Source organism: Carex rostrata, chromosome 1 (assembly GCF_964058835.1).
Source record: "Carex rostrata chromosome 1, lpCarRost1.2, whole genome shotgun sequence".
Classification (NCBI taxonomy): domain Eukaryota; kingdom Viridiplantae; phylum Streptophyta; class Magnoliopsida; order Poales; family Cyperaceae; genus Carex; species Carex rostrata.
Window position 1 is genome coordinate 4915223 of NC_135918.1, and position 12841 is coordinate 4928063.

General features: G+C 37.9%; 1 protein-coding gene across 1 annotated transcript; it reads left to right on the forward strand.

The window, feature by feature from the left end:
• The first annotated feature begins 518 nt into the window (after window positions 1–518).
• Window positions 519–8457, forward strand: REF6 (relative of early flowering 6). Its single transcript, XM_078301730.1, has 8 exons — window positions 519–1725; window positions 2023–2101; window positions 2204–2271; window positions 2670–2820; window positions 3515–3848; window positions 4393–4648; window positions 6174–6575; window positions 6891–8457. Exons 1-8 carry the CDS (start codon window positions 840–842, stop codon window positions 8213–8215), a joined length of 3501 nt encoding a protein of 1166 aa, XP_078157856.1. The 5' UTR covers window positions 519–839; the 3' UTR covers window positions 8216–8457.
• Window positions 8458–12841: the final 4384 nt, after the last annotated feature.

The following is a 12841-nucleotide window of genomic DNA, read 5'->3' on the forward strand; positions in this document are numbered from 1 at the left end:
CCTGTGGCAACTTCAGACATGGAACATGTATACCGTCTCCCATGATATCTCGAAATCAGAAAAAATAAAGAATATGCGGAATAACATATCTTAGGAGTTAGGAGTCATGGTAATATGATACAAGTAACAAAAATCAAGAACCTCTGCAATTTCTTAAATGGTATGTATGAATTACCGGTGTAAGCGACTCGTCACACATTAAGCTATATGTGCAACAACAGAGGATTAGTCTTAAGCGGTTAATTAAGCCCCCTGCTTAACTGTGTTGGGAGTGAATTGATGATATTTTATATTTACTCGCTGTAACGGCTCCTTTCCCGAGTCCCTTTATCCAGTAAACCATTATCTATAGACTAAATTGAATACTAACATCATACACCGTATAACTGAGAATACGGCCCCACTACTTCTCATCTAAAATTTGTTTTACATTAATGAATGAACGAAACCAGCTTCAGCCAAACTTTTATTGGAGAAAACTCTTCGCCCAAAATAAATTAGTAAAATACACCGCTCTCTGCTCTGCCTCAACTCTCCCACTCCTTCTGTGACCCCCTCTCGCACCACTTCCCCTGTCTGCTTCTCTCTTTACTATTTTACTCCACAGAGTGAAACGGAGAAGCGGATTGGGGCAAGCGAAAAAACGAAAATAAAGTGCTAAACACTCGGATGAATAATGTCGATCGATCTATAAAGGGAAGGTGTCATAATTCGAGAGGGAAGATCGAGGAGAGAACAAGGTTTGACTCTTTTCTCTCAAAGCCCCCCTTTCCCCTTTTCAGTTGCCAAGCTCAATGGAAGTAACGAATTGACTAATTGTTCGACCAAATCCCTTGTTAATGGCAACGGACCAGCCTCAACCTCACTTGGAACCGCCTCCGTGGCTGAAAACCCTACCTCTGGCGCCAGAGTACCACCCAACCCTAGCCGAGTTTCTTGACCCCATAGCATACATCCTAAAGATCGAGAAGGAGGCGTCCCAGTACGGCATATGCAAGATTGTGCCGCCACTCCCGCCTCCACCCAAGAACTTAACTCTCTCTAACCTTACAAGGTCCTTCGCTTCCCTTGCCGGATCCTCGGGTTCGGATCCAAAGCTGTCTCTTCCCACCTTTGCAACCCGAAATCAGCAGGTTGGATTGTGCCCACGTCGCCCCCGCCCCGTCCAGCGTGCTGTGTGGCAGAGTGGGGAGCGGTACACTCTCCCCCAGTTTGAGGACAAGGCTCGACAGTTTGAGCGCACACAGTTACGCCGCATTGGCAGCCACAAAAAATCTCTTTCGCCTTTAGAGACCGAAACCCTCTTCTGGAGTTCTTGTGCTGATAAGCCCTTTAATGTGGAATACGCAAATGACATGCCGGGGTCGGGTTTTGAGAAAAGAATCCAGGCTGGAGAAGAAATAGATGAATCAGAAGAAGAAGAAGAAGAGAAGGAACTAAAAAATGTGGGAGAGACAGCATGGAACATGAGAGGGGTGTCAAGGGAACGGGGGTCTCTGTTGAGGTTTATGAAGGAGGAGATACCAGGGGTGACCTCGCCTATGGTTTACGTGGCAATGATGTACAGTTGGTTTGCATGGCATGTTGAGGATCACGATTTGCACAGCCTGAATTACCTCCACTTTGGTGCGGGAAAGACGTGGTATGGTGTGCCCAGGGATGCAAGGCTTGCCTTTGAAGAGGCAGTACGTGTGCATGGCTATGGCGAGGAGGTGAATCCTCTCGGTATGTTGACTGATTTATTGGAATGTTTGTTTAATTTGGTTATGCTTTGACCATATTAGTATTGGTCTATTCTTTATCCGCTCGTAATAGCTTATCTTAGAAAATCCTGAGGATTAAATTTTTGAGACTCTATGGGTCACATCATCACAGGGCCGGTAGCAATAGCTGCTTTGCTTTTTTGTCATCATTAGCTATTCTTCTGTTATGTATTTTGGAATTTCCAATTAGTTAGGGGGGCATGATCCTTATTCCTTACCGAGTCTTGGGAACCTAATATGTATTTTATAATTCTGGCAGTGACATTTACTATGTTGAGTGAGAAGACGACAGTGATGTCACCCGAAGTACTTGTTGGTGCTGGGATTCCCTGCTGCAGGTGTGTGCAATGTCTTATGCTATGCCTGTTGTTCTCAGTGTCTTCAAATATGGTTCTTTTACTCAAAATCTGGGTTGACACGAACATGTCATTTTAAAACAGGCTGGTGCAAAATGCTGGAGAATTTGTTGTTACGTTCCCTGGAGCATATCATTCAGGTTTCAGCCATGGTAATAACCTTTGATCACTATGTCACCCCTCAGTTTGCTTTATTTTTATTTAAGAGGGTTTAGGGCAAGTATTACAATTAGGTGCTATGCTGAAATCTGGTGCAGATCCTGGTTAGCATGGCATACAAATCATAAATCCTGCTGTTCATATAGAACTTCAATACACCACAAAAAAAAGAAATAATTGTTGGATGTCATGCCATATGCAGCCTATTATGGGATTGACTGGTATTGGTACTAAAATTGGAACATGGTCAATCTTAGTAAGGCCTCTCAAGAAGTCTTACATTTCCTGAATTTCATTGTCTAACTTATTGACTGGTTTATCTTTCTTTCTTTTTTTGGATTTTTTTTGGATAACCAATGATTAATTTGTGATACTTGTATGATCGTATCAGGTTTCAACTGTGCAGAGGCGGCCAATATTGCAACACCTGGATGGCTAGCAGTTGCTAAAGATGCTGCAATTAGAAGAGCTTCGACCAATACCCCTCCCATGATCTCTCACTATCAGCTTCTTTATGCACTTGCTCTTTCAGTATGGCCAAGGTTTGTCTTAGGAATCCAATTTTAAGATATTTTTTTGAAATAATACATTGCATGCTTAACTTTTATGCAAACAACAACAAACCATTCTCAATTTTGTGACTAAAATACTGAATATATGTGTTTAACAATTTTGTTGGCAACTGTAATACTCATATTATGTTGCCTCTTTTTCTGTTGACTTAAATCTTGTTTCTAAGATTGGTGGTCATTTGGGTTCTTAAGTGTGTGTGCGTAGATTGTTGACTTTGATTCAAGAATACAGTAGAGTACTGGATGTTTTCTTAAGAATGCACAATAATGAAATATGTGTTCTTCTAACAGCTTATTCTTTTGGAGTATCTGGTTGTTAGATATCAAATCAACTAATCAAGTGCTGACTATGCTTGCCGCTATTATCAGTTAATTTCCTTCCAACTGGATTGGAAAGGTCTCTATAGAATCCTTGTTCTATGGTGTATGAAGGTTTACTCCACCCTAGTCTGGTTAAATACTGCCCAGGCCTTTTCTTCTATTTCATGAAATTCCTAATGAATCATAAGGATTCATTTATGAGTTGATATAATCATCAAATTTTTGTAATGGTCTTTAACCCTAAATCATTGCAGTTCACCTTTCTTGTTTCCATTTATAGATAGGTACCACAAATTTATCCTCTAATTGACCTGGTGCGCGCTTCTTTTATTGTGTGCTGTAGAGTGTCCAAGAATTGCATAATTGAGCCAAGAAGTTACAGGCTAAAAGATAAGACGAAAAATGAAGGGGAGGTGATGGTCAAGGAAACATTTGTCAAAAGCGTACTGCAAAACAATAACCTTATTAGCATGCTTGTGGACAGAGGAGGTTCTTGTGTAATCCTTCCTCATTGCTTCTCTTCAGGTTCTGATTGCTCGAGCGATGTCAGTAGAAAAATTATGATGAAGCCAGGATCATTAGTATTCAGTTCAGGAAGTAATGTGCAAGCAACAGGAGATAATCTTAGTTTATCAGATAAAAGGCAAATGATGCGACACCTAGGTGCCTCCTCCTTGGTATACCTCCCTGCCACCCTCCTCTCTCTCTCTCAAATACAGTACTCCCTGTCTTTGTCTATTTCTTCTGTTACCTGTTCACGGGCATAGATAGTACAGTAACATTTAGAAACGACAAGTGTTGTTTTATGATTTTTAGTGTGGACTTAAAATATCATTGAAGCTCCATTTCGTTCATCACATGGCTCTAACGTGAGCCTTGCTAAGAGATATTAAATGTGAAGCATATTCTGACAAATCTTGGAAGTTCAGGTATATACCTTCAGAAAAGTGAAAAATATCTTGTGTGTTCCCATCTACTTCTGAAAATGCTAACTTAACCTCATTTTTCATTTAAGCAAAAACTGAGAAAGAAAAGAGGAGCAATTTGGATACTTGTAATAGAATCAGTGTAGGTCCCATGGTTAAAGGACCATATGCTTTGGTGCTTTTAAGGGTTGCAGATGAATCCTGAAATTAAAGTGATAGTTGAATTGATGATAACAGTAGTATGCAATACCACATGCTCACTGGTTCTTCATTTCCTTAAACAATGAAATTGCAGAGTGCGACAAGTGACAGACAACAAGAGATGGGAAGCGGGCTCCTGGATGAGGGGCTCTTATCATGCGTCATGTGTGGCATACTGAGTTTTGTATGTGTGGCCGTCGTTCAGCCCAGCAAAGCAGCAGCCAGATATATCATGTCAAACAATAATTGTAGACTTTTTAATGACCGATCTGTGAGTTCTGAAGAATCTAGTGATGTCGACGATATGTCATCCTGGGAGGAAATTAATCATGATTCCACACCAGTTTCAGGTTGTTACTCTGTTCTTTTGTACTTGTCTACATTACTTGATTCTGGCCTTGTATGGATGTTTAGGTTGATCAAACCTTTCATTTATTATTGACCTGTGAACAATGAAATATTTAGTAGGGGAAAAGAAAAGATCCACAGGGTTGTTTGGTTGGAGTTATTAAATAATACCTTGGAATATTAGGATGCCCGGAAGTTATATTACCAGGAATGAAATTGCCGGGAATGAACAGATACCATGTTTGGTGATCTCCTTGAGAAACTACTTGTAATCATTAAAAAAATGAGGTATTCCAAAAAATATCCTTTATGAATTGGATCACTTGGAGTCTAACATTCTTCTGTCTGCCATAAACACTGATGCCATCAAGTCGAACAGGCTTCTGTCTGCCATAAATACTGATGCTCCTAAACTAGCTTTGCTATTTTCCAAATCATTGTATTCTAAAATTCACTAAAGTACGAAATGTTAAATCTAATTAATTGAAATCGCAGCCTCTCATCTTGTGCTATTCTTGTAACCTCAAATTTTGAATTGTCAAAGTTGCTACGTAACATTAGACCTTTTCATTGGTGCCACCGAGAGGATTGATCACATAAGCACCTCATCCGCTCAATTCAGATCGTTTAAAAGGTTACCTTGAATTTTTTTTATTCAGTTATGAAATTTGTTCCAGACTGTGAAGCTGCCTCTCTAAATATACCTTTTTTATTGGATGAGCACTTTTAAACCTAATTATTGATTTATTCGCTAAAAGATATATTGGTTCTATAAAAAGACAAGTAGAGGGACAAATCTAGGAATTTGGCATTGATACTTGATGGGAATTGAAGAAAGCCACCAGTTAGCGTAGTCATCACATTCCATGAATTTTTTAGACCTCATTACCAATGGAATAGAAGATTGCCGTATTGATTTCCATTTTAACTTCTCCAAACGCGGTGATGGAAATTATTTCGGCTACATTCCAGGAATTCCTAGAAAATAGAATAAACAAAATGGCCCCCAAAAGTTATGGTAAGTGAATCACTGTCAAGTTCCCTGATTGCTGAATATTTTCACTTTAGACTTTGAAACTGGTATTTCAGATGGAATTTTCATTCTTTAAAAGTATTTGTAGTATGTCAAATCATCAGTGCCGAAGTGAATATATTACATGCAATATCGTGATGTTGTATATATTTCAGATGGAATTTTCATTCTTTAAAAGTATTTGTAGTATGTCAAATCATCAGTGCCGAAGTGAATATATGTATATGACTTCTGTTCTGTTCTGGTTTTGTAGTATTATGTACATTATGTACTCCATTGCTGTTTGATTTCCTCCTTTTTTTTTTTTCATGTATATTTGAGGTTGTACTGAAAATATAGTAAAAGCTTCAAACACAAGTACTGTTGGTGATTGTTTTCCTTTCAGACAGCTGGCAGCCGTTTGTGACCTTGAACCTCCTCTGCGTGCTAATCTTTTTACCTTTTGTTGGTACTCTTAAGGGCTAATAGATTGTGCCCTCTTTTATGGTTACCAGGACAAACCTCAAGGATGGTTGGAAATTCAACAGATGACCCTTCTTCTGTGCAATTTATAAATCAGTGTAACAGAGCACCACATAAGAGCTCCTGTGGTGCAAATTCTGCTCTTCATCTATTGGCGTCTACTTACGGGCCCTCTGACTCTGAGTCTGATGAAATAATAAATGGAAATGTTGTCGGCTCCTCCAGTGGACACTCGGGGATGCGTTGGAGTGAAGAGGATTGGAGAGGTGAGGCACTGACAGATGCTTCAGTAAAGGAGTTGGATGAGTTAGGTGTGCTGAACTACGACAAGGACTCGTCGAGGAAGCATGTGTTTTGTCTTGAACACGCCTTGAAAGTGTGGAGAGAACTTCAAAAAATTGGCGGTGCTGATATTATGCTTTTGTGCCATCCAGGTTAGTTGCATTGATTAAAGCTGTATTCTTTTACGGATAGGTCCCTGCTAGTGAATTCTTTGGCTCACTCATATAGGAGTGATTTAATCCTCTATATGGTTAAGAAAATCCTGCAGATATAATCCCTTAAAAGCAGCTAAGTTGCAAGTGCATGTAAATAAGCAGACAGTTGCGCCCAAACTTCTGTTATGCAGGGTCCTTCAATTAATATAACGGCGATAGTTTTTGTTAGGTCACCGAACTTTATTTCTCCATTGTAGGACTTCCCTACACATGCCAACTTCTCTTATAAGTATTATTTTCCGTCACCTGTAGAATATCCTGCAGTAGAAGTTGAAGCAAGACAATTGGCTGGAGATCTAGGAATTGTTTACCATTGGAAGGAGATAAATTTTCAGGATGCAACCAAGGAAGATAAAGACAGTATCAAGTCAGCTCTTGATGACGAAGAAGCTGTACCGACAAACACTGACTGGGCTGTTAAAATGGGTATCAATCTCTACTACAATGCGAACCAGAGCAAGTCTCCCCTGTATACCAAGCAGATGCCATACAATGCCATTATATACAAGGCATTTGGCCAGGAACAGGAGCCAAGTACGAGACCGGGGCCAGGCCGTCAGAAGAAAATAGTAGTTGCTGGACGGTGGTGTGGCAAAGTCTGGATGACAAACCAGGTCCATCCATTCCTGGCACGTATGAAAGACGTACCAGCTTTGGAAGATGATGAGGGGGCTGGTGGGTTGTTCTTCCGTGTCCCTGTTGAGCAAAGTCTTCAAACAAATAGTTTGTCTACACCAGTGAAAAAGAAGCAGCTGGCTGAGAAAGGAAGAAGAAGCGAAAGCCAGACACGAGATAAGACAGAGGTATCTAATAAGATAAATGAAGTGGTGGAGAGTATTTCTACAAGAAGTAAAAGACTTAAACGGAGACCTGCCAAGCTGAGTGCTTTTGATATGAGTGATGAAGAGGAAGAGAAACAAGATGAAGAACAAGAAGTGCCCGGGACATCGTCTTCTCATAAATGTGGCATGGTTCTTCGTAACTGCTCTTCCAGGAAGAATCGAGTGGGGAGAAAAACAAGAGTTCTTAATGAGCCTATGCTGGATGAAGCTGACCATAAAGACACAGTTAAAGAAGCACCTCCACGTGCAAGGATAAGAAACAAGAGGCTTAAACAGGAGGATTCAGATTGGAATGTCAATTTGGAATCTGAACCAAATCCAGAGAGTATGGCAAGTGGGAGAAAGGCAAAAAAGAAGGAAGCTGAGCTTGAGTTTAAATGTGATCTAGAAGGGTGTGATATGAGTTTTCGCAACAAGCAGGACCTGGTATTGCACAAGAAAAATATTTGCCCGATTAAGGGGTGTGGCAAAAAGTTCTTCTCACACAAGTACATGCTTCACCATAGGAAGGTGCATGTAGATGACCGCCCCCTCAAGTGCCCTTGGAAGGGTTGCAAGATGGCCTTCAAGTGGCCATGGGCCCGCACAGAGCATATTCGGGTCCACACTGGGGCCCGGCCTTATGTGTGCAAGGAGCCTGGCTGTGGTCAGACGTTCCGATTTGTCTCTGATTTCAGCCGCCACAAGAGGAAGACTGGTCATTCTTCCAAAAAGGCAAAGAAGAGCCGGAGTTGATTGATTGATTGATAGATTTATTGAATGATTGCTAATACTTAATGATGTATGTTAACTAACTTATGTTTTAGTTCCCTCAAAGCTGTTGTGGCTGGGAATATGATTCCATTATTCTTCTAGAATGCAATTGATGCTGTTGCTGTAGGGTTAGGTCAGAGGACTCTAATTTCGTTCATTGACCGAATTCAATGACGAGACAACAATGGCTTTTGTCCTTCTTTATATTGTTGTTTATTTATTTTATATTTTGTCTTTTCTGTTTAATGCTCTATTTAGATGTCTTCTTATACTGTTTCTTGTAGACTTGGAGGAACTTGACTTGGTAGTTTAATATGCATCATATTCGCCAAGCGACAAGTTGTATTATTTCTTTATGAGTATTTTGTTGTCATTGCTAGTGACAGGCTTGATACTGCGATTCCATTTTGAATTCCACATGCTTTTAAAGACCGCAGAAACTGAGCATATGAAATCAGTCCTGCACTGCACTGTAAAGCATACAAGCAAGAGGAACCGGATCCAGTGCGAATTCACATCTTCTGAGATATCTCATATGTTGCGCGACCTTTTGGAAAATCTCAACCGTTCAAAAACGTTCTGCACGAATCTCAAAGCTCAAATAATACTGGCCCCTGCGCTATGCCCGAATAGGCACGGGACACGTCGGTCACACAAGGGCCTCACAAGCAGACAGCGTATTCTTTGTACCAACATTTCAAGCACGAGTTTTTTTTTGGGGGGTTGGTTGAAATTGCCCTTAGGCACGAGTTTTTTTTGGGGGGGTTGGTTGAAATTACCCTTAGGCTTCTTCATTAATCAGTAGAGTTTTACAAGCACGAGTTAATTATGCTTATTTTTTTTTATTTTTTTGGGTTTAAAATCCGTAGGCGATTACATTGATCTAATGATTTACAAAGTAACTATTACATAGGTTTCTTTTGTTTAAATTAAGAAGCATTAAAACATATACATTGAGCTACTTGTACAATCATCTAATTTGCTATGTCAGAAAATAAAAAATACGTGAAGTCAGAGAATGCGAATTGGTCTATTCACGCCCGAATAGCTAGTAGGTGGGCCTTCCAGTTTTCTTCTCTGAGAATGCAGACAATAGGAATTTTTTCGAGTTGCAAAGCTCGCGGACTATGCCGCGTCGAGCCTTTCCTTGAGGACGAAACACCTTTTTCTTTTCGAACTCAACACCGCCCAGAGGAATTCACAGCCGAGAGGCACTAAATCAAACCGGATCGGGACAGTCACTACTCAGAGAGGAGGAAAAAGAGGGCATTGAATCAAACCGGAACCGAGAACTGAATCAACCGGACCATGACAGTCACCACTCAGGGACCTGAGGAGAAAGAAGAAGAAAGAGAGAAGGAGATAACTCATCAGCAACAACAACAAAAAACACATACCTTATTCTTATATAGATATAGTAGGTACTATGGAATGGAATGGATTCACAAACCCTCAGTCGAGCCCGGAGAGTCGAGACAAATGAAAAAGACAATAAGCGGCGGAACCCTTAAACGAAGCCATCCGCTCAATTGAGAAGAAACAAAATGAACCTAGCAGACGAGGGAAGGCGGATGGAGAGACGGAGTGGAGCAACCGGCTACAAATCGACTCTCAAAATCACTGTCTTCGTTTCTTCTTCATAATCGCTTTTTTCTGTGCGGAGCTCCCAAGGAGCAGCGGAGTTTTCAAGAGTTGCCTAAAACTAACAGTTAATTATGCTTATGCTGTATATAAGAGTTGCAACAGGCGCTATGGGTATGGAGTATGGAATGTGTTATGTGAGGAACAGTATTTTGATTTGATTATTGAGAGCCGAGGAAATTATCTTTATATTCAATTTGTCGTTCAATCTTATGCAGTGATATAGAAAATACATCTAAAAGAAACCAACTTTATTAAAATAGTTAAAAATGTAAAGCAAAAATAAACTGTATGTTCATTTTTTTGTCGTTGTGTTTATGTCCAACCTCTTTTAGAAATTATATTAAAATTTGTCCGATAGATAATTGTGACGTTATTTATCACTAAACTTTATTTCAAATTATAATTTGTTTTATTTAATTAAGAGCAACTGTTGTATCATAGATGCATATATGTTTCTAGAGAGAAACTGAAACTCATACGCCAGTGTAATACACATCCAAATCATCAAAGTTCTCCAAAATTAAATTAAGAAATATTAAAGTTTTCCTTGATTTTCTTATTCTTATTTTTTATTTCATTCTGGATCTGCCCCTGACTAGAACAATGATTTTACTGGTAATAGTTACATGGGATTTTAGTTTTTGTTTAATGTTCTCATTGGGCTCATCCTCAAATGTGGCTTAAGAATATTGTACTGTGTTGGCTTTTGGTATTTTTTATTGCATCAGTTATTGGGTGGTGTTCTACAGCTAACTGGCGATAGCATACTGTTGAGATATTGTGATGTTCTTACGGTTACAAAACTATATAGTGAGCAGCAACATTAATGATCTAGGGCCACTAGTAACACGAACGAATAAGTAATATGTAAGTTAATAAGTTTCATGATAATGAAATGAGCTTTAAGTCTTTTTTAAAAATAAATAAATTAAAATGTTATGTTTGATTATAGAGTAAAGTTAATAATGATTAGATTGTTTATTCTATCTTATTATATTTTATATTTGGTTTAGTAGTTTAAGTTATGGCTAATATTATTATGTCTTAAGAAGTATGGTGAGAAATAAACTTGTGCTTATGACAATACATGACTCTACATGTGAAGTAAGCGTGAATAAGTTAATCTGTCTAAAGAGATTGCATAAATTTACTCCGGATGAACTCACATCTTACTTGATCTCAGTCTTTAAAATTTTACTTCTAATTTGACAGCTCAATTAATAACTTAAATAATTATTCATTATTTGACAACTTAATTGACAATTTAGGTATGAAGCAAAGTTATTTACTTAACCTTTTACTTCACACACTTTTAAATGTTAATGGACTAAATTTTCTCTTTCTAATTCATAGATCAAAACGCGTATTTTTATTTTTTTTGGTTTATGTCGTATTGATCAATTAATTATAATTTTTAATCCAATATTTAATTAATCTGTTCTGTACTTTAGTGAGTTCACTAGATATCCATCCACAAGCTGTCTCATAAGATAAGGTAAATTTCTTCAGAAGTCACTAAATTTTGCTCTTTGTCACAGATTGATCACTCAACTTTGATTTGTTCCTCCATAACCACTGAACTTTACAATTGTTCCGATTAAATCACTCCGTTAATATTTTCATCCAAAATACTAACGGAATTCTATGTTGATGTCCTAAATTTGAAGACGCTATTCGCATTTTTTTCCTCTTTCTATTTCACCTTTTTCCTCTTTCTTTTTTCACTCTTCCTCCGTGCTCTTTCAGTTTTGGTAAAAACGAGAGAGTAAAAGGCTCGCAGTATATAAGCAAAATATGAGAGTAGAACTAGGGTATTCTTAATTTCACTAAGCCTCTTGGTGAACTCAAGTCTAAAACCCATCAAATCGATTTCAAATGACGAATCCGAACCATTGAAACCCACCTATCTTACGAGTGATGTGTCTACATGTGAACATTTTTAATATTCGAATTAATTTAGTATAAAGTCAAGTGGTCAAAATTAGAAGATTAATAAATTAATTTTAATACATTCATGTTTTGAATCTTTTTTGACCACTTGACTCTATGCAAAATTAATTTCAAATTTTTTTTTTACATGTAGACGCATCACTTATAAGGTAGGTGGATTTCAACGGTTCAGATTCGTCATTTGAAGCCGATTCGATAGGTTTTAGGCTTGAGTTCATACAAACACCCTAGTTCTCCAAAATATGCTGTGCTGATTATGTGATTCTGATTTATGAATAAATCAAAATTTGGCCTATTCTTTTCTTACTCTATTTTGCATTTTCTCTGTTGTTAGTACTTACTGGAACCAATATAAACTTCATCGAGATTTCTCAGAAATCACCTTGGAATTACCATACTAAAGTGGTATCATATCTATGGTGTATAAATTGGCAGTCAATTGATCAGTATTTGTTACTAATCAAACTGATGAATAAACTAGCAACCAATTGAGCACCCCCTCCAATTTGATGATATATTTATTTAATATTTTACATAACCTCAATGAATATCATTCTTTTAATAAAGTTTTAATTTGAAGAAGTAAGACTCAGTATCAGAAGATGTCATAATTTTTCTTTATTCTATAATCTATAATAATTATTTACTCTTCAATCTCAGTATGAATATGGTATTGTACTCTTGATCTAATTTGAAACTTCACGGTAATCCAAAAAAAAAAAAAGAAGATGAAGCCAAATTGTTAATTAAGATTGTAATTAATTCATTTTGTTCAAAAAAAATTATGATGGATAGTTGGATACTTTAATTGAAAGTTATTTGATAGCGTCAAAATGGATATCGAATAGCTCAGTATTTTGGAAGAGGGAAAGAAATTGTACGGAGGAAGAGAGGAAAAAGAAGAGAGAAAAGGTGTGAATGTTGTCTTCAAATTGTTTTCACAATTTTTATTTTTCAAAAAATGATGAATTGGACATTTACATAACATTCTGTTAGTATTTTGGATTACAAGCA

Bases quoted from the DNA above. Each gene is read 5' to 3' on its own strand.
- REF6 (XM_078301730.1), top strand. From the start codon at position 840: ATGGCAACGGACCAGCCTCAACCTCACTTGGAACCGCCTCCGTGGCTG. The intron at 2,821-3,514 runs GTTTGTCTTAGG...TGTGTGCTGTAG, and splicing joins GCTCTTTCAGTATGGCCAAG to AGTGTCCAAGAATTGCATAA. The intron at 3,849-4,392 runs GTATACCTCCCT...ATGAAATTGCAG, and splicing joins ACCTAGGTGCCTCCTCCTTG to AGTGCGACAAGTGACAGACA.